General features: G+C 40.7%; 1 protein-coding gene across 1 annotated transcript; it reads right to left on the reverse strand.

Annotated features, from left to right (window-relative positions):
• Nucleotides 1-257: 257 nt before the first annotated feature.
• On the reverse strand, nucleotides 258-18,554 carry hpgd (15-hydroxyprostaglandin dehydrogenase). Its single transcript, XM_084343356.1, has 7 exons — nucleotides 18,214-18,554; nucleotides 17,159-17,282; nucleotides 14,384-14,490; nucleotides 9,892-9,988; nucleotides 2,964-3,040; nucleotides 2,701-2,864; nucleotides 258-905 (listed from the first exon to the last, which is right to left on the reverse strand). Exons 1-7 carry the CDS (start codon nucleotides 18,304-18,306, stop codon nucleotides 782-784), a joined length of 786 nt encoding a protein of 261 aa, XP_084199482.1. The 5' UTR covers nucleotides 18,307-18,554; the 3' UTR covers nucleotides 258-781.
• Nucleotides 18,555-20,794: the final 2,240 nt, after the last annotated feature.

Genomic DNA, 20,794 nt, shown 5'->3' on the forward strand with positions numbered 1-20,794 from the left:
ATGTGCAGCAACATCACAGGCGGGGCTGTGTGGCAGTAAAATGAAGAACTTCCTATTGACTCACACATCTTTAAACCTGGCTGTGGCTGATCATACAGAACAGATGTTGTCATCAATTTGCATTTATGTTGATATTGAAATAATGATTTGATCAGCTGGGCTGCATGAAGAAGAGATTAATGTTATCTGCTTTGTTGGTCATGTTTCACTAACCCAAACCCACTTGGAAACACTCATGGACACATGGACACACACCATCACATGGATACTGTGTTTTAAAATGCACTTGGCGTAACGTAAACATAGTGAAGTTACAAATAAGTATCATATATCCCATTACAAACTATCCCATTAGAGTTTTTCTTTATTTTTTTTAACACAAATCATATAATCAAGCTGTTCAATAATAATTGTTACAGTTACTATGAAAATACTGTTTAATGAAAGCAGCTGGATAATCAGTTCATATCCTGGCTGGCACTGAAAACACTGGACTTTTTGAAGTAACTTTGCTTATAACTATGATCATCATTATCATAATATTAACATAATTATTAAAATCAGGCAGACAGTGTATGTAACTATTAATTGGATCGCATTCATTTGAGACAGGTGTAAATAAATGATGAGGCATTGTTCAGGTCAGTTTGTCCCATCCAGACAATGCTCCGACTGTGTTCTGATATGAACTTCAGCGTTCTGAACCAGTTTCTGCTCCATTGCAGTCACACAGGTTAAAGCACTGCATTGTTCTCCTCAGCAAAGTCCAGTATGTCAAGGCTCAAGCCGACATGGGTTCGTAGGTGTGGAAGTGGATTCCCTTGGAGCAGGTGATCTTCATCACGGCTCCATTCAGAGTGGTGTCCACAATCAGCCTCATCATGCCCTCTGCTATCAGCGATGGCCTGAAATAAACACAGAGGGGGCATTAGATGAAATACACACACCCTTGTTTTCATCACTTGTATCACTTGTACTACGTACACATTAATTTCCTGGAGCCTAACCATAACTACATGTCTAATGTTAACCCTCACCTAAACTCTTCAGTCTTAAGACACACACACACACACACACACACACACACACACACACACACACACACACACACACACAGAATATTTGTGAGCTGATGTCATTGTTCACAGTCCCTGGCTCTATCTGCTCTTCTTCTGTCCAGTCTCCTCCATAAGGTGTGTAAGGAACTGGCTGAGTGGTACTTTCAGGATGGATGCTCTGTCCTGGCAGCATGCTGCCACCTAGCTGTGGACAACATCAAGGTACACACCACACACAAGTCAACATCAGTTACACACAAACAGTATGTTTGCATGTGTTTGTATCCACATTTTGCCCAGCATTAAGAATATCAGATGAAGTCTCAGATGTCTCTTCTTTATCATTACTGATCATTACTGATGATAATAAGAAGAAAATGTGACTTAAAATATGTGTGTATGTGTGTGTTATGTTTTAGTTAGCCATGTCTAGTCTGATCCGAGGTAATGAGCTGGAGTTGGCTGCATGTGTGGGTCTCGTCCTAGGAGAGGCAGCCAATCAGAGCACCGCATACTGCCTTGAACTCTTGGCAAGGAAGTACATGACCACACCAACATGGTATGTCTCCATCCGTGCATGTCCAGTCAGGGAATACACTATCATTGTTTTGGAAACCTTGGAAGTAATTCAACTAACACAGGGTTGAGTTTTGGCCTACTTTTAAGTACTTTGATTCTGATCTCTTCATGTTGCAAACCCCACCATGAATGTACTCATGTACAGCTGGCTGATAACCAGCTTCATGTGATGAGTTAACTGAGACTGCCATCATTTGGTTTGGTGTTAAGATGACTGTATTAATCTATGTTTATTGTATTGTATTTTTAGGATGGGAGTCTGCACAGGAAATACATCACTAACTACTTAAGTAGTGTGTGTGTGTGTGTGTGTGTGTGTGTGTGTGTGTGTGTGTGTATGTGTGTGTATGAGTGTTTGTTTTTGTCTGGGCTTGTTTTTTCTATATTTGTGGGAGCCCACTTGCACGGTGTCTGTCAGCTTTGTGGGGCCTATATGCTGGACCCCATGAATCATTCAATTTTAGGGTGACACTTGAGTTCAGGTTAGGTTGGGAGAGATATTTGTTTATTATGGTTAGGGTTAGAGTAAGTCTACAAGAAATGAATGTAAGTATATCTAATGTCTAGAGTGTGTGTGTGTGTGTGTGTGTGTGTGTGTGTGTGATGAGGAAGTCATCTGGCCTCAACTTCCTCTGTCACTAATCCCTCTGCTTGTCTCTGAGCTGCACAATTTGAACTTTGAAAGAAGCCTACCTCGGAGTCATAAAATAAACAGTTTGGTCTCTGGTGTGGAGCATGGAACAGTTCTGATTGATGCTCAGCACTGACTGTAATCAACCCCCATAATGAGGTGATGAAGGGCCAGGGCACATATTGATCTGATCATGGTTGTCCTGTTAATCTAAAAACATCATAAATAACAGGAGGGACCACTGTACTGCACAAGTATAGTTTTGATACTGTAAGTACATTTAGCTGATTATACTTCAGATTTTGAATCCACGACTTTGGTGTTTTCACAGTGTGGTATTTACTTTAACTGAAGTAAAGGATCTGAATTCTTCCTCCGCCATGATAAATTCACACCATGTGAAGTGAGTCACATGTGTGGGAGTTAACTCACTGTAAAACTCCAAACTTTGTCATGCTGCGTCTGAATTCGTCCTTGAACTTGACAAACTTTCCCATGTTGTCCTCGTGTTCCACTGAGTGTAGCAGAGGAGTGTCGACGAAGGCCGGGCACAGGACGTTGATACGGACGCCGTAGTCACCCTGAGAGGACGCGTCCTGTAAGAACAGGTGAGCTGCTGAGTTTTGAGTTGCCTGGAAGACATCCCATTCCACAAAAGTTAAAGATGCCATAAAGATGACGTGAGTGTGTCTTACCGCTATAGCTCTCGTGAAGCCAATGACTCCGTGTTTAGTAGCAGTGTAGACAGGCTGATGAGGAGAATGCAAGAAGGCTGATTGTAAAGAACAAAAGGAGACAAGAGAACAAACATGTTACCAGCAGCAACACAGAGCAAAGACCAGTCAGTAACAAGTTCAGCTTGGTGTCACAGATACAGCCTTCACTATAAGCTTCACTACATTACTGTGAATTCCTAACGTGCAGGCTGTGAAAGGAGAGCAATATGGAGTTTTTTTCTTTCTCGGGACACATCAGGGCTGTGTTGTTGGTTGGTTAAATTGCAGATGAACATTTTAAACGTAGTTGTATGTTTTTGTAGTATCATAGTTGCCATTTTTAAACGGTTTAAAAATATGGCAACTGTTGCAGTGCAGTTGAATGGTTAAGTTGACTCACTGTTCATGTTTTTTATACAATTCATATCAAAGAGTCCAAGGTAGGGGTTAGGTGTGTGTGTGTGTGTGTGTATGTGTGTGTGAGAGAGAGAGAGAGAGAGTGGGTGTGTGTGTGAGAGAGAGAGAGAGTGTGTGTGTGTGTGTGTGAGAGAGTGGGTGTGTGTGTGTGTGAGAGAGAGAGTAGTATAGAGTGAGTATAGTATATATTTCATTTGTTGGTGAATGCAGCTGAGTCTGTGTTCTGAGGCTTCTTGCCTTTATTTGTTTATTTTTGAGCTATAAACACGTCTGTAGCAGAATCGCATCAGTGTATTGTATAATGACATTAAGCTACTTTCCTTTCCTGTATTTCCTGAGATATTTTTTAAATACTTTTACTTAAGTAATTTTTTAAGCAAATACTTTAGTACTTTTACTTAAGTAATATTTTGACTAAGCTACTTTTACTTGTATTGGAGTAATATTTGACAAGGAGTATCTGTACTTTTACTCAAGTAGTGAAGTTGTGTACTCTGTCCACCTCTGGTGAACTGTTCTCCCCGCCTTTTCCATTCATTTTCTCCATGACCTTCATTTGGTGAGTAAGTGAACGTCACACATGAACACTGTTTGGTGAAAGTGGAATAAAGTAAGGTATGGACTGTTCTGGGGAGGCTGGAGTAGCAGGATCACTGATTATTGCTGATAACCACAGTTTATAGGACAGTGCTGTCACACCAGTGGACGTTTTCAAGATCAAGGCCAGTTTGCGGCCTAGCTATATGAGAGACAGTCTTCAATCCTGACTAACAGTGTTAAGGTTTACATTATTAAATGGATAACTATATAGGGTCTCATTTAATTCATATCAACTCAATACCAAACATAGTTATATTTAATTCATAATATTGCTTATAATCTGTTACCTAAATTTTATTGAGTAGATATTGCATATCTTTCCTTACAGTGAAGGCAAAGAGAGCTGCCTCAAAACAAGGGAGGAATCGTGTAAGTGTGGTGATGTAGAGAGGGGGCAGGGGACTTAGGGGAAGTTAGCGAAAAAGAACGCCTACAGCAGCTTTAACAGTTAAAAAGGAGAGAGAACTGTTAAAAAGATATGAACAGTAATAAACAAATCAGAAACTGCTGCAGGTATAATCAACTGTCCAGTCAACCATGTTTTAATGTATTTGCCTGAAACAGCTGAGGGTTTGAAATAATGTTTTTCTCTGACCTCCGCTTCTCAGCAAGACCAACAACAATAGCCAAATAACAAAATCGGCCAAATGCCAACGTTTGTGCTTGATTCTAACAAAGTAAAAAAGATAGAAAAAGAAACAAACATAAATGTCCTTAATGATCTGAACTTTTACACATTTGAATGGTTTCTTTGGCTGAAAGTGTGCAGGGGTAGTAGCTGACTGAAAAACATAAAGAAGATGAAATTAACGACTACAAGAACAATAGAGCTGTTGAATCAGCACTCAAAAGCAACCAAACAGGACTATAAACTAGATTAGTCTCACATGGCCCACCTCCACATCCAGAATCTAATGATGTACGTTACCAGTCAAAAGTTTGGACACACCTTCTCATTCAATGGTTTTTCTTTACTTGTATTATTTTCTACATTGTAGATCAATACTGAAGACATCCAAACTATGAAGGAACACATGGAATTATGTAGTAAACAAAAAAGTGTGGAACAAACCAGAATATGTTTTATATTTTATATTCTTCAAAGCAGCCACCTTTTGCTTTGATGACAGCTTTGCACACTTCTGCCATTCTCTCAGTCAGATTCATTGAATGAGAAGATGTGTCCAAACTTTTGACTGGTAGTGTAAGTCCTTCAGGACACTAATCACCTCACCCACCCACTACATACACACACACACACAAGTTGTGTGTGTGTGTATTTAATGTGTGTGTGTGTCTCCATGTCTACTTAAATGTAGACATGGAGACGTACACATTCTTTCCCCCAAAACAATATGCTTTGTAAATGTTTGACCGTGTTTGGACAAGTCTTTGTTTGTTATGGGAATGGCAAGTACACACACACACACACACACACACACACACACACACACACTGATGTTATCACAAGTGTGATAAGTGAAAAATGATCACCAGATGTCCTGCTGTTACTGGAAGCTCTACTGTTCTAGATCTACAGGATGATGTTTCTGACTACAAGAACATCCTCTGGAATCTCACAACAACATCACACAGCTGTTGGGACCCACAGATGAAGTCGTTCACTGTGGATTTCCAAATGGGCTCTGACCTGAACTCAGTTTCCCATAATACCCCAGTCTTCACACCTAGGTGCAAATTCAGCTTTGAGCTACTATTGGTCAGGGTGACAGACCCCCTCTGACCACATAGTCAAAAGTCCAGCTCCTTCCTTTGTTCCCTCTCTTCTCCAAGTGCTTCTCCACCTCTCTCCCCATGGGGCTGCCTGCCCTCAAGTTCTCTTCTTCTGGATTCTTTTGGGCCTAGCTACATTTCCAGCAGGCCCAAAGAACTTCTCCTCAAAGCAGCGACATGAGGTCCTGCTAGTATTCCAGATCAGTTAACACCTGCAGCTGCGACACAACAACAGATCTTGCACAGAAAGAACAGCATTCAACACTGGAATTCCAACCATCTCCTGCTTGGCTCATCAGCCAAGGAACCACCAGCACCTTTTCTTCAAAGACTGGTAACGTTGAACTGGGCCTAGATAGCATAGCATAGCACGGCTAAGCACAGGACTTTTAACTCTGGTTGATGTAATGCACATGTGTTCAAACTATGTGTGTGTCCACTGTTTGAGTGTTATTGTGATCTCAGGTCAGGTTATTGGTAGTTTGCTTTGCTACACAGCTAATTTGACGTTAGCTGAATTATGCTTCACACAGACTCAGGGTCTTTGCATGCAACTAACCATAACCATCTTCTATAACCTGGCATCACATCACACACACACTCCTTCAGCCTGGAGCATATCACACCCACATGTGATATCAGTAAGCACATGATGTGAGAACCACAATTGTGTCTATGTTCTGCCAGACACACACACAAACGCACGCACGCACACACACACACACACACACACACACACACACACACACACACACACACACACACACACACACACCTGTATATAGTACATGTTAGTTAGTGTGTTTTCATCTTTGTGTTAAATAAAAGGCTTTTGAACCTTCATGCTGTCTATTTAATATTGTACAAGAGTGACTGTTGCCAACCTCTACTCTGTCAAGAACTCCAAAATCCTTCAACCATTACAGCTGTTATGGTAATTTTGGTTGTAGTTTTTAAATTAATCATTAATCAGAGTTACAAACAGTTTAGTTTTACCTTTTATTATTGATAAAATAATAAAATTATTGATGGGCCGTTAACTCCTTTGGTTGAGAAAACAACTACTTAAGCGATGAATGATGAAGATAACAGGCCACTGGATATGAAAAATTCCATACAAATCATTCAAAGTGAAGAAGAAACAGGGTAGGTATAGGCAAAAGATACTGTCCTGGTGATCAGGTCTAGTGCCTTGCTAGAGTATTGGGGAGCTGAGTGATGGATGAGCTGGGTGAGCCAGCTGTTTACTGTGAAAAACTCACTGTACACCATCTGCCCTGCACCAAACGACAGGCAAAGATAGCAACTAGCTGGTGAACACAGTGAAACATTTAGCAGCTAAAGAGCCAAATCGTGTTTCTTAGGAGTTGTTGGAGACCAGAACAGAGTTAAATGGAGAGTGAATACATTGGACAGAAGGATTGAAACACAACTCCAAATGAATGCTAATGTTTCTTGTGTTTGATGTGATGTTTTGTTTTCTTCCCCAGGAGCTAACAGGAGCTGTCTGTCAGCCATTTAGGGCAGAGCAGAAGTTTCTTTCATATCATACGTCTGAATGTTTTCAGCTAATATTGCTTTAATCCCTCTGTCAGGCAGTGTCAAAAAACGTATAAAGAGGTCGTGTCATGCTTTTTGCTTTATTGTGTTATGTAGCATGTTAAAGGTCTGCAAAGTGAAAAAGCCTCTCTCAAAGTCACTCCATACAGTCTTTTTTCACCGGTACAGGAAATGTAAAAACTATTTACCAGTCTAGAATATATTCTTTAATTTTCTCTCACCAGAAACATCTGGTGACCTCTGGAATTTAATTTGTGACACCCTTGGGGATCCCCATCCACGGTTTATCACCAATGCCATAGGCTAAAGTGTAGCTTACGTGACTAAGTCGCACCTACACTATAGATTTAACTCAGTAGTAAAAACTGGGATTAAAGGTGACTGCAGATTGCAATCGAAACACCTGAGGGGTCTGAGGGTCCTGAGGGGCGTAGGCTTTGAATAGAGTGGGCTGAGCAGGTGTTGTTTTGGGGTGAAGGTTCCTCCTACAAGCTGCTGCTGCTACATTTGTGGGGTGGTAGCTCCAATAAAAAAGTCTATTCAGTGTCATTTCAGTCATGTTTGTGTGTGGAAGCTGTTCCTCTTCAAGAACCTTGTGTCATCTTTTAATGGAGATTCCCGACTGCTTTCAGTGTCATCACAAGGTCATATGGGCTTAAATATTGTGTTATGCATACATAATGCACACAGTTTGCCGCCTTGTCCCACAGGGTTTTTGAGTTTAGAAAAAGATTACAGTTTTTACAGACCTGGTGTAGGAAGTATTGGCCCATCAGGACAACATAAAACTATAAAAGAGTATAAATTACCTTGTAAAATGTGTGTGTGTATGTGTGTGTGTGTGTGTGTGTGTGTGTGTGTGAGTGTGTGTGTGTATGTAGAGAGCAAAACACAGATGAAGAGAACATTTTGGAGGAGTGTGAGCTTTTCCATGACGGAGATTGAGGTGCAGAATGATCCAGATCCAGTAGTTTCAGTTCTAGTGGATGACTGCCAACCTGTCATGATTGTTTTTTGTCTTGTGTGTCCAACACTACACACACTCAAGGAAGAGGGGAACTGTTTTCATAAGTTTGGCTTCCAGGGACTTTAAGAAATTCATCATCTCTGACATTTTGACATAAACAAATCTGTTTCTTTCCTTGAGAAAGGAGAATGTAAGGGGAGTCTCAAGCCGCGTACTTCCAGAAGTGTCACTAACGTTTCTGTGTCTCTGCAGACTTGTTTATCTTACAAATGTATTGCTTAGATGAAATTAGGCAAAAGTTGATACTCATATTCTTTATTCTGTAATTTTAGACTGCTCCAATTGCTACAATGCAAGCTCCCAGATCTGGACTCAAAGGGAAACAACAGCACATCTTCCTTCCAATCATCCAGCAAGGTCAGTTATAGTTATGTCTTTCTACAGTTGATGTTCCTTAGTGCAAAGTAGTATTAAATATTCCAAATTTTAACAGAACAATTCCCAGTGGCAACTTGAATAGCAGTGGAATTTTTCATAAACTATAAACCTTTCAAGTATTAGTAGTGAATACTTGGCTGAAAGGAGTATGTAAGGATAATATACTTTTACTCATGAGTATCATCCAAGTAAAATGTGTCAATATTTGCTCTCATGATGAAGGAGAATTCATCATAGGGTAGCTTGGTAGGATTTCTTTAATTGTTTAAAATGTATTTACTCTGAAAGAAAATATTTGACTTGGTTTTTCAGGTCCGGGGCCACAATGGGCACCAGAACCAGAACAGGGCAAGTACTGTAGGCAATGGAATCGGGCTCAGCAGTCTCTATGCAAATCATGACAGAGGTGAAGAGACCAAAGACGACGCGGACAGAGGAAACTAAGAAGAGATAGACAGCGACCGAGCGAGAGGCCAGAGAAGAAAGTAAATCTGTCTTTAAGTTATTGGCGACAGCACCTCTAAATAAAAGGCAGCAGACCGACAGACTTGTTGCTGTTGAACACTCAGTAAAGTTAGCTGGTTTGCTGAGTTATATGTCTTGTGTTGTTGCACTAGCTTGGTGTTTGGCTGTTAGCAAAGTTGTCAACTTGCTTGTTTTTAATCATAAGCCGAAATCAGCCCATTTCAACAGAGGTTTAAATGGTAGCATGTTACAGCCAGGTGTTACTCTCTCTGGATCAGGCTACGTCAGGTACTGTTACCATTTACCAGTTAGAGTTGTGTGCTCGTACAAACTTTGACTGCTGCATGGCACAAAATGTCTGAGCATACAAGTTTACTTCAAGACAAAAGTTTTCAAGACAAGACATTGTTACGAGTTTTGCTTGTAGTTAGCATGTAATGTTAGATTGCATCTGACAGATTGTTACAGTAACCTGGGGTTTGTATTATGTTATGACACTCAGAAACTGTGGGGGGCGCCAAATCACATGAAATGTGAATTCATGCATAATTTTGCTTCATGTTTAGGTTGTCATAATGTTCTCTACCAGTCAGGACAATGTTTATATCATCAGTCTGACCAACGTACAATCTGTGTAGAAGTAACAAGGCTGATCTTTATAACAAATTCATGATAAAAAATATTGTTTGTTGAATGAATATGTGCATACACATGTGAATGTGTTACCTGCCATCGAGGATACATTGATAATGGTGCCTCCTTTCTTGCCGTACTCTTGACTCATGTGTTCCAGTGCCAAGTAGGTCCCTTTAATTACAGAGGTCTATAAAGATAAAGAGACAAAATGGTCACAGTGGTAATCTTCACAACAGCCAAGTGCAGCAGGAAGTGAAACTGAAAGGAAAGAATGTGTTACCATACTGATAAGTGAGGGTGTTTATAGTGGAGAACATCTGTCCTCACTTCTGTCAGTTCTTGCAAAGATCAGCAAATTTGACTTTGGATAATTAAAGACTTCACTAGAAGCCTGATTATATGGAAAGACATCAGCAAAATACTGTATAATGACTCTTCCATCAAATATCTGCTATGTGAAGATGGAAAGCAACAGCATTATGATTTCTTTCTCTCTTTTTTTTTTTTTCAAATTCCAGCAAATGATTTTACTTTTTTTTTTCAGACCACATTACAATTCTAGACTCAGTACAAGAATGCTCCTGTTTAGTGGTGGAAGATGCTGACTGTGAATCTTATACCATTAGATGTACCAACTAGATGTGCTCACTACATCTCATGTTACCCTGCTCTTTAGATTCTGATATTTATTGTGGTGAGGTACACATTTTGGGACATTGGTGGTTGTACAGGAATGGATAGGGGGTCAAAAGGATGATTATGAATCATCCTGTTGGGATCATGAATACAAGTCATGTCAATTTGGCCAGTTGGTGTGATATTCTACTCCGAACAACTGAAATGACTTTGACTCCTGTTTTGTAATGTTTTGTTCCTGCTGTCACTAGCTGGAGCAAAACATTACAACTACGTTTCAGGAATTTACTCAAAGTGCATTTAGTGTGTATCTATCTCTGACTGGATGCCATGTCATTGCCATACTTACTTTATTGCACAGCTGTATGCAGAACAGCCCTCTGTATGCCTGTAGACCCAGAATCCAACAATGTGATAAGGTTCTGTATTGAAGCAGCTTCAGAACTGTGTTAACTCTTGTGAAGTCTTTGCCTTTAGAGTCATGGGGTTATGATGGTATATTGGGAAGCTGAACCTGTTTTACAACTGCTGGAGGTGGAGCTGCCTACTGGGATTCTACCAGCAGGAATGTAGTAGTTGGCCTCAGGCTTGATATGGTGCCATGGCAGGCTGAGAGGGAGGCCTGCTGATGTAATGCTGGAGTTGGTATGAACTGCCTGGAGGTGGGGGTGTAACATTCTGAGAGACCTGAGCTGGGGTCTTTTAGGGACAGTGAGGCCTCCAGTCTGACAGCAGCCTCATTATACATTATCAGCAGAACAAGCAGTTGTAAACCCACAGTGAAAGTGTTTCTGGTTGAAAAGGTCATCTAAGATCAGCAGCCACACATGATGTAATTTCAGGAGAGTTTCAGTTTAACATTTAAACCCTGCAGCCTTGAGAAAAAATGTATTACATTTACTTGAGTGCACTTCTTTTATGCACATTACATAAACACTGGACACATTTGCTAATTTATGGTATTTCGTTTTCTAAGGTTTTTTTTAACCAATTACATTTCTGAGTTAAAGTCATTATATACTATTTGTGATTTATTTAGGTGGCACAAGGTGTGGTATTTTACCATCAGGAATGCATTATAAAGTCATTTTACTCACCATTAGTAACTATATTTGACTTTCCTGTTATTATGGTAAATGCATCTGCATATAAAAGGCAGCTGTTTATTGCTAAACTAAATATTTTTCTGAGCGAAAAATTGACTCTAATATAATTTATTATAAAAAGAAAAACCCTGAACCTTTTTGTTTATAAAAAAGCACGTTCTTTTCAGCCAATGTTCTACTGCTGCCAGGTGGATTTATCTTCACTCTCGAGTCCCAGTGGAGGTGCCGAGACCCACAGTAATGTACTTTAATTCTCTCTTGTTTGACTGCTAATGGAGGGAAATGTACTTTACTTCATGAATATGCAAAGAATAGATGTGAAAAAGAAAAGAACAGGAGTCTCTGGTGAGTGCTGACTTTGGTCAGAAGCTAAACTGTACACAAACACGGAACACAAAACTTCAATGCCAGTTGCTGTTCACTTGCTTACAGCTAATATAGACTAATGTCTGTTTGGAGTGGATCAACCCGCAGTCAAACTTGTGTGAGTAACTTTAAAAAAACAGAAATGATTCTGTTATTAAACTTTGCAAACCCAAGGCGAAATCATCATCTTATTCTTGTGAACACAGTTAGCTTGTTAGCCTTTGCTAGCTTCTGATTGGTGGGCATGTTTCAGTAACCAGGCTTCATTCGGCTTGCCTCAGCTCCACCCACCCTCCACGTCTGTGCTCGTTTTTGATTTGTCGGCGCCAGGCACAGCCAAGATGGCGATGTCCAGTACCAACCACTGTGAGCTTTATTCTGGCTCTTCAGAAACCTGTGGGTGGCATCATAGTGGCCATGTCTACTAATTTTACCGTGAATGGTTGATACTATGGTTGCAAGTTTTTGGGATTTTGATATTCAGTTATCAAATTATCCTTCTGGCTTTTATTGGAGTTATTTGCTTGATGCAACAGTCTGTACATTGTGCCCAGAAGTTCTGTGAATTAGAGAATAAATATGTGATTGCCAGTTGTTTGTCTGTGACTGTGATGCAGTATTCAAAGCTGAACACTGTCAGCAGAATATTCATAAGGGAAGATTCAACACCTGCCTGAGAGAAAACACTGAGCCGCAGATTAATCGGGCAGTAACACCAGTTTCTTGTTGTCAGATTAACTAGAGACCTGTCTGTTTTCCATTACCTACTGGGACACTGGGACTGCTGTCCTCTGGTTCATGGTCTAAGATGCTGCCTGGGTCACTGGCATCCATTGTAATATCTTCCTTCCTCAGGTTTCTACTCATTAGCCTGTTTCAAATAGAGGTCGAGGAGAGACACAGGGACTGGCTGCTCCATTTTTTTTTAAGTAAAACAAAAAGTGCGGTCAGTTTGCTGACATACATGAATAACAAAAGGGTTCCGTTTTAAATAAGATTGTAAATGATCTGTCTCAAGCTAATATATCAGTGCTATAGTGACTGCTGGGTCATGTCCCAGTTGGACACGAAAACAATGGCTCAGCTGGCACAAAGTGATTTTGTCACTGATAACATGAAAAGTACTGCATACTTTAAACATAAGACTTTCAGGTCAGACAGGTGTGTTTCCAGGCATTTTCATAACATTCATTTATATGGTCAAAAAGTTGGACCTTTAAAGTTGGCTGACGTTATGACAACATCAGTCTTTTTTGGCCTTTTTACCAGAGATTAGCCTCCCGTGTTGCCCTCCATTTCCTTACTTAATCATGTCTCTCATCACCAGTGGAGGTCGCAGATAAGAGAATGTGTTGATATGGACTTTAAACATCATGCCAAAGGACTGCAGTTAAAGATTAGATACTACAGCTACCATTCCTGTCTTAACCTACTTATGGCAGCTGCTGACCCTGGCCCTGTGTGTGATTCTGCTACTGCAGCTCTTATTAAATGTGTTGACAGAGGTGAATATGGCAAAGCATAGGAGGATTCAGTTTTATTATTCAAATAAACTGTGACACTACTGTAAGTACTGAGTGCTCTCAGGTCATCAACCTGTGTGTTCTTACCTGTGATCACATCTAGATCACATTCCAACTGAAGTGTTTTGACTGCCTGTCTGCTCGGAGCTTTCCATGGCATTCCTTATCATGTAGACACATAGAGATAACCTGCTCTTTCTCAGCACAGTATCAAAAATGTGGAAGCTGGAAATTGTGAATGAATCAATGGTAATGAACAAATACACTCTCTCTGTTCTTTCTTCTCTTATGAGTGCATTTTGCAAGATGTTACACTGGTTTCCTCCAAGTGCTACATGTCCTCTGACTTCCACAGACATGTCAATCACAGTAGGTAATTGTTAAATTAGTTAAATTGAGTGCAGATAATTTAGGAATGAACGTTCAATTTGTAATTCCACATAGGTCAATTATACATCCACAATATTGTAATCCTAACATGTAGGGATCTGCAAGCAATCTCTAATATTTGTTTTCCTTGACGTGTAACTGATGCCTCTTTAAACTTCATAAAACCGTTGGTACATTATTATTTGAATTAATTTCAGTAAACTGCACCACAGACAAGACACCGGCTGTCATCGTTCACTCTGATCTAACTTTGCAGCTGTACTTCAGGAATTGTATTTTCTAAATCCCGGAGCCTGGTTGTCCATTGACTTGTTTACTACAAGTAGGATTAGCCACTGAAATGTTTTCAAATACAAATAAATACAATTATAGTTATTATTTTTAAATAACTGAAGTAATTGTTTATTTTGTTTGCACTGTTTTGGCCGGCAGATGGGCACATGCTTGTGTTCAGATGGCAGATGAGACAGGGAGATAATGCTGGCAGAAATGTGTGATTATTATGGGCTGTATTAATAAAACTGACAATACATTGCATCACATTCCCAACCTGAACCCTACCAGGTTGACTTGTATGGTCTTCTCCCAGTTCTTTTCATTGTTGATGCCGGCGTTGTTGATAACGATGTCCAGATGACCAAACTTGTCCACTGTGCTCTGGAAAGCGTCTGTTGCACGGAAACAAAAAGCTGTCAGTGAGAGCTGAATGACACTTCCTGATAAATCCATTTCAGAATTAAAAGCTACTCTCCCACTGTTTTACTTTCATTATGACTGTACGATGACCACTGTTGACAGAGGGGCACAGGCAGACATAGTGTCTACCATGACAGACTCATTACCAACACACATGCACATTATGAACAGATGTTATTTACTCAGACACAGTATACTGTGGTCCACTGAGCTACTCCATCTACTTCAGCCACAGCTGATATTCCAAACCATCCACTCCTAAATGATGTTCAGGTCTGTGAAGATAAGGTGAATGTCTCTATAACCCTGCCACTGACGTGATAAGAACGCATCACAAGATGAGACATCTACAACATGATCTCAACATGTCTGCGTGTTTTTATGTTTCTTAGAATGTTACAAATTAAATAAACATTTGATTGTATAAATTTGGAAAAGAAAATCTGACTTTGTGCATGGTGTAATTCAATAGAAATGGTGCTCACAATACTTGACTTGCTACTTTTTGCTGTGGCTATCATTGGCTTTCGCATCTAACTGATGTAAGCAAGTAACTCATTTAGCCAATGGCCCTATTTGCTGATGGGAGTCTGCCCACACTTCAACCTTGGATGATAGGGGAGGAGTCACTGCCACTGCCCAGTCACCTCCCAGTGAACCCATCTGGATAGCAGACTGGGACTGAACACAGGCTCTGAGAGTGACGGAGGTCAGTTTGAAGACAGGGGATATAGTATGGAGGTGATTTACAGCGGTTCTGACCAGGACTATGACTCCGGGGACGAGAAGACATGGAAGGAGGGGACAGGAAAGGCATGAAGCAGCAGAGAGAGAGAGAGTCAGACATCAGCAGTGGGTCAAAACGGCGTGTAGAGCCAGAATATTTTCACATCATACTCTGTGAACTGAGGATTTATTTGGGCAAAAACCAGAGGTGATTGTGGAAAGACAAACCAAGACTGTTTTTAATGATAAAATATTTCCTTTCTATACATTTTGTGAGTTTATTTTGTCTATTTATTACACTAACAGCTGAAACTACGCAGGCTATCACACTGTCACCTCTTGAGGTAGAAACATGCTAACTTCAGTAGACATCTCTGCACCACAGTACATAGACGTCTTTGACATGACATCAACACTGTTGTTTCTTCACACTGTTGATAATGTTAGTTCATTTTTTGAATAAATTAAACTTAAACTGAAAAGAATCTTACAAATTAATGTATGTGATTCCATTGTTCTCTTAACAATGAGGAGGAATCCCCTCACTGCAGAGTTAAACCCCTCCTGGTTTGTTTCCTTGTGTATGTGGCCAAACTGACCTAAGTCCTAAGACATGCCAGTTGAATATCCGCAGACAGACAATGCAATAGCAGGAATATTTGGGATACATATCTAGAGAATGAGCCACCGGCAGGTTGTTTATCTCCTCATGTGAGCAGACAGATAGGCTGGATACAGCTGAAGGGAGAAACCTGAGGTGGTAAAACCTGCATGTGTCGTCACCTGCCGCATTCCACAATTGGACACCCCACAATTAGAAAAAAAAAAGACCTGCCTTCAACATACTCATCTGCGAGGCATACACACAACTGCACATATACACACTTGCAAAATTGTACTGAAGAGACATACACAATTACTCTCTTCTAAACACACACACACACACACACACACACACACATTTACCCTTAGGTATGTTTACTTTGGTTACTTCCTTTCTTTGACATTACATAGACATACATTTATTTCCAAGAGATTAGAGCCCTAACCACTTGCCTAGCTTATCTCAAACTAACCCCACCCATAAAACTTAACCCTCACCTTTACCACTGACCCTAATATCAGCTTTTTCCTAACTGCTGACATGGCTCCGTGCAGGCTCACCCTGTGTGTCCACATCAACAGTAGTACTACTATCACACAGTTAGCAGCAACAGCAAACAGCATTCCACAGCCGTTAGCCTGCAGGGGTTTACTTTTCAATGTCAGACAATGAAACCTTGTTCCTCTCTCACCCTTTCCGAGACACACTTCACTTATGCTGACTTTAGTCTGCTGCTTTTTCTGTTTCTCACCCTGACACGCCCACACTCACATACATGCAAGCACAACCGCAGTGACAGGCGTGCAGAAAAGCAGAAGGTAAGTGAAGAGCATTAGTACACTCTGGCATGATATACATGTAGAGCAGTGAGCAGGCAAGTTGAACTGAAAAGCAAGACTAGACAAGCTGAGCCTTATCTGGACCACGAGTACAGCCTGTTGGTAAGACCACAGTGACCAGAGCCTGCTGTTTCCACATCGTTCACAGGTATTCTGTTGTAATCTGTTGGACTGAACCAGCTGTAAACTTAGAGAGCAGTGACAGTGAATCTCTCCAGGAAAAAAAGTTTCTACGCTTGCCAAAAATAGTCCCTCAGTAAGGCTCTTTTTAAAGTCACTTCCTCATTCATCATGATGAAGTTGAAAATGAGTCAGCAAGGTGCAACCTTCTCGTGAGCAGTCATATTCTGCAGGCTGCAAGCGTCAGAAGTAGTGAATAGAGTCTGTAGTCTAGTAGCATGTCTAAAGTTTTCATATCATCTCACTCAACAAGTAGTATGTGATGTAAAACAGTCTTAAACATAGTATTACCTCTCAGTGCGTCTCCATTGGACACATCACACGAAATAAAGGTGCAGTTGCCCTCTCCAAACTCGGCATCCAACTGTGCTTTGCATTCCTCACCACAGGTCTTGTTCAGGTCGACCACGGCCACCTGAGCCGCAAAAAAAACTCTGTTAGAGAGTTGAACTTTATTTTTTTTAAATTCACACACAGGCTGGATGAGAGCAGAGTCTAAAGTTTGTGTCCATCTCTGCAGAACCTGGTGCAAAAAAGAAGATCACTTTGGATAGCATTTACAGCTTACTATCTATCATCTGACAGTGTTACTCCTGTGGTCTGACTAGTGCGGCTGTGAAGAGCAGTTTGCTCAGATGGGGAACTAAAATACAAGACTAATGACACATTCATCTTACCACAGTCACCCTCATTTCGCATGTGTGACGGACGCTCTCAGAAACTGACTTTCCTCTTTCAAAAGCCTTTTTCACATTTCTTTTCTTGCCTTTGCATGCATGTTACTTCACTTACATCTACTTACATTTTAAAAGACAGCAGTGGAGTGACAACAATAATAATAATAATAATAATAATGATACTAAAGCATCTTATTTATATCTTATTTATTATTTAAAGCACTCAAGGACACCTTACAAGAGCAAGTTGAAAACAAACTAACAGCCATTTATCAAACATCAAAGATAATAAAAGTTTGCTAAATGAATTAAACATGACAAAGCTAAATTAGAGTGGATAAGAACATTAAGTAGTGTTGGTGTTGTCAGTTCATCCAGTCCAATAAAATCTCAGCAGAGATGCAGACAGTTCCAGTCCACTGAGAGGCACTCAGGTGAAATCAGAGCAGTGAGGTCAGAACAGGTTGTATTTGAGCAGCACAGATCATCAACGTCAAATGTAAGACTTTTAGCTGTCCACGCACACTTGACACACTATGTCAGTAACTTCTACAAAAAAGCAAAAGTTAAAGCACTTTGAGTTCATTTGTGCATTTTTAATGTCATAGCAATAAAATGTATGTTCTTACCCTAAAGTAATGAGGCTAAAGCAGACTGAGTAGTACTGACCTTGGCTGAGCTCTGCAGCAGCGACTGAACCACGGCCCTCCCAATGCCCTGAGCCCCCCCGGTCACCAGAGCCACCTTCCCATTCAGAGACATGATGATCCAGCACAGCAGCAAAACCTGTTACACTTCTTCCTTCTCTCTCACTCACAGTGAGTATTTTCTCTGCTTTTTCTCTTCTTCTTCTTCTTCTTCTTCTTCTTCTTCTTCTTTTTCTTCTTCTTCTCTCCTTTCTATGTCTCACTGAGTTTTCTTCTCTGTCTTCTTTTACTGTCCTCTGTGTGTTTAAGCACCTATCTGTTCTCCCTCTAACACAATCATAGGCTTTCTCACCCTTGTGTGTGTTTTCACTCTTTTGGCTGGGCTGTTTCCCTCCCTCTCTGACCCCCCTTCTCTCTCTCTCTCTCTCTCTCTCTCTCAGCTTATCAGTCTATACAAACACAGCATGTGTGTGTGTGTGTGTGTGTGTGTGTGTGTGTGCGAGAGAGAGAGAGAGAGAGAGTCAAAGGCTAAGTAAACTCCGTAGGTTAATAATTACAGGTTTTACCCAGCTTGTTGTACCTGCCCTGCTGCCTTCCCTCTACTTCATTTACACCTCCTCCTTCTCCTTCCCTCCTGCTCCTCCTCCTCCTGCCTCTTTATACACCTGAGCTCTTCAGACATGTCACTGTTTGCATAACAAGAATCTGTATTATTTTTTGACATGAATACAAATCCTTAACATCTGTTTAGGAAGCTGTCAGTCTCACATTCTCCTCCTCACTATGCATGTCCATGTTAGCTTATTGTGTGCCATCTGTGTAATTGCTGTTACACAACATGCAAGGCTGTTTAGTGAACGTTACACAAAAGTTCAGGTCTCTGCATGTTGATATTCACATTGAACTGAAATGAATGGAATAGCTGCTAACGGCTAATCAAACATGCAAAAATACCGGTTTGGTCCTTTCAGTCAAACCACAGTGACTTTTATTGAACTTGTGTGTAGTGATGTTATCATCTAGGACTTCCTAAAATAATAACACTGAATACCTTGGAGAATGTCAGATTCACACTCCTACATACTCTCCTCCTCCTTCCGTTGCACCCTTCCTTCCCTTATTCTCCTTATCTTACATCCTTCCTCCTGTCTTGAACAAGAATCTGGAGATGTGACCCTCCAAGTTTGTGGGTTGTGGGTTTTTGAAAAAAAGCAGCAATGTACTTCTTGTTGCTCAACCTTCCCTAGAAGCTGTTGGTCTGACCCACAGATTCCACTGGATAGATGTACTGTGTCACCGTCTGGATCAGCTTGGCCAGATGGGAAATGTTGAACTATCGTACCAGAGTTTTAAAATTATGGTATTATGGGGAAAGTGACCGTATGCGAGTCATAATGTGTAATTTTACACCTAACAATGTTTTGAGAAATAAGCCAATATAATTATTATTCTTTTTTTTTCATTTTGAAATTATTTAGCTGAAAATTTCCCACCACCTCTTCAGAGCCACTCGTCCAACTGACTTCATCAAGCCCCCAGGAAGAGCGCCAGGCTTTGAAGCCGGTTTTCATAGTGGCTAAACTGTGTAATTACATCGTCACGTGATGCACTGTGGCCCGAAGACTTTTTCCCATAAGCTTACACTGTGAAGGAAACGTCAGTGTGTAAAACGGTGGATACATTTTTTGGAGCGTCACAACCCCCACCAAATGACTTGTTTCACTGTCACACCTGCAGCCATTCTGTCCAATAAAATTTGGAAAGTCTAGAAGAGCTGCACGATTTAATTATTTTATCACGAGCAAAATATCTGTCTTGAACGCACCTCAGTCTGAAAAGTCTACCCAGCTAGACAGTTACTCTGGATGTGTGCTTTTTGCTAACTTTAGCCGCTGAAGGAGGCTGTCGCTGCTACTGGAGTGTGTTGCTGCTGCAGCGTCTCATTTATTGGCCTGAGGGCCTCTGTGTGCTTTGTGCTATTCGGTTAGCAGTTAAACGGCAGTCTGTCACTGCCACTGTTGCTCACTCATTATTTGGCACAGGGGCTGTATGCTTTGTGCTACTGAGTTATCAAGCTTCTGAAGAGCAGGCTCAGGGGCTGTGGTCTGTGAGTGCAGCACATCGTTGCCATCGCTAACCACACCAAACTTCCTCATGTCTTGCATGTAAGAAAGTATTGTTGGTACTCACATCTGTCAAGCATGTTAACATTGGGGAAATTTGGCTGCACTTTCTCTGCCTAATAGCTTTAGCAATACGTCCACCTAGCCCTGTGGAAGTCCAATCATTTTATATGGGCTGAATAAGGTGATTAGATAGGCTTATTAGAGACCTGCAACATCCACAGATTTTGGACATTTTTTTTTTTTCCAGAGCATTTGATAAATTGACTGCTGTTTGGATGTTAATGATTTTCTCAAAAAATTCTTCTAGAATAAGCCTAGCTTTAAATTATAAGACGGCATGACTGGGAGCCTGTTCATATTCTGCATTAAGGCCATTAGCTGGGCTACTCTAATAAATACCTGGGCTTAGGGGTGCATTCAAAACTGGCCTTGAGTGAACACAGCATACCTTGAGTGAGAAAGTTCAAGCTCCACACC

Source organism: Pagrus pagrus, assembly GCF_965226575.1.
Source record: "Pagrus pagrus genome assembly, chromosome: 2".
Classification (NCBI taxonomy): Eukaryota; Metazoa; Chordata; class Actinopteri; order Spariformes; family Sparidae; genus Pagrus; species Pagrus pagrus.

Coding starts and splice junctions, on each gene's coding strand:
- hpgd (XM_084343356.1), bottom strand. CDS start 18,306: ATGTCTCTGAATGGGAAGGTGGCTCTGGTGACCGGGGGGGCTCAGGGC. Junction 17,283..18,213: donor TGCTGCAGAGCTCAGCCAAG/GTCAGTACTACT, acceptor TTTGCGGCTCAG/GTGGCCGTGGTCGACCTGAA. Junction 3,041..9,891: donor CAATGTATCCTCGATGGCAG/GTAACACATTCA, acceptor CTTTACAATCAG/CCTTCTTGCATTCTCCTCAT.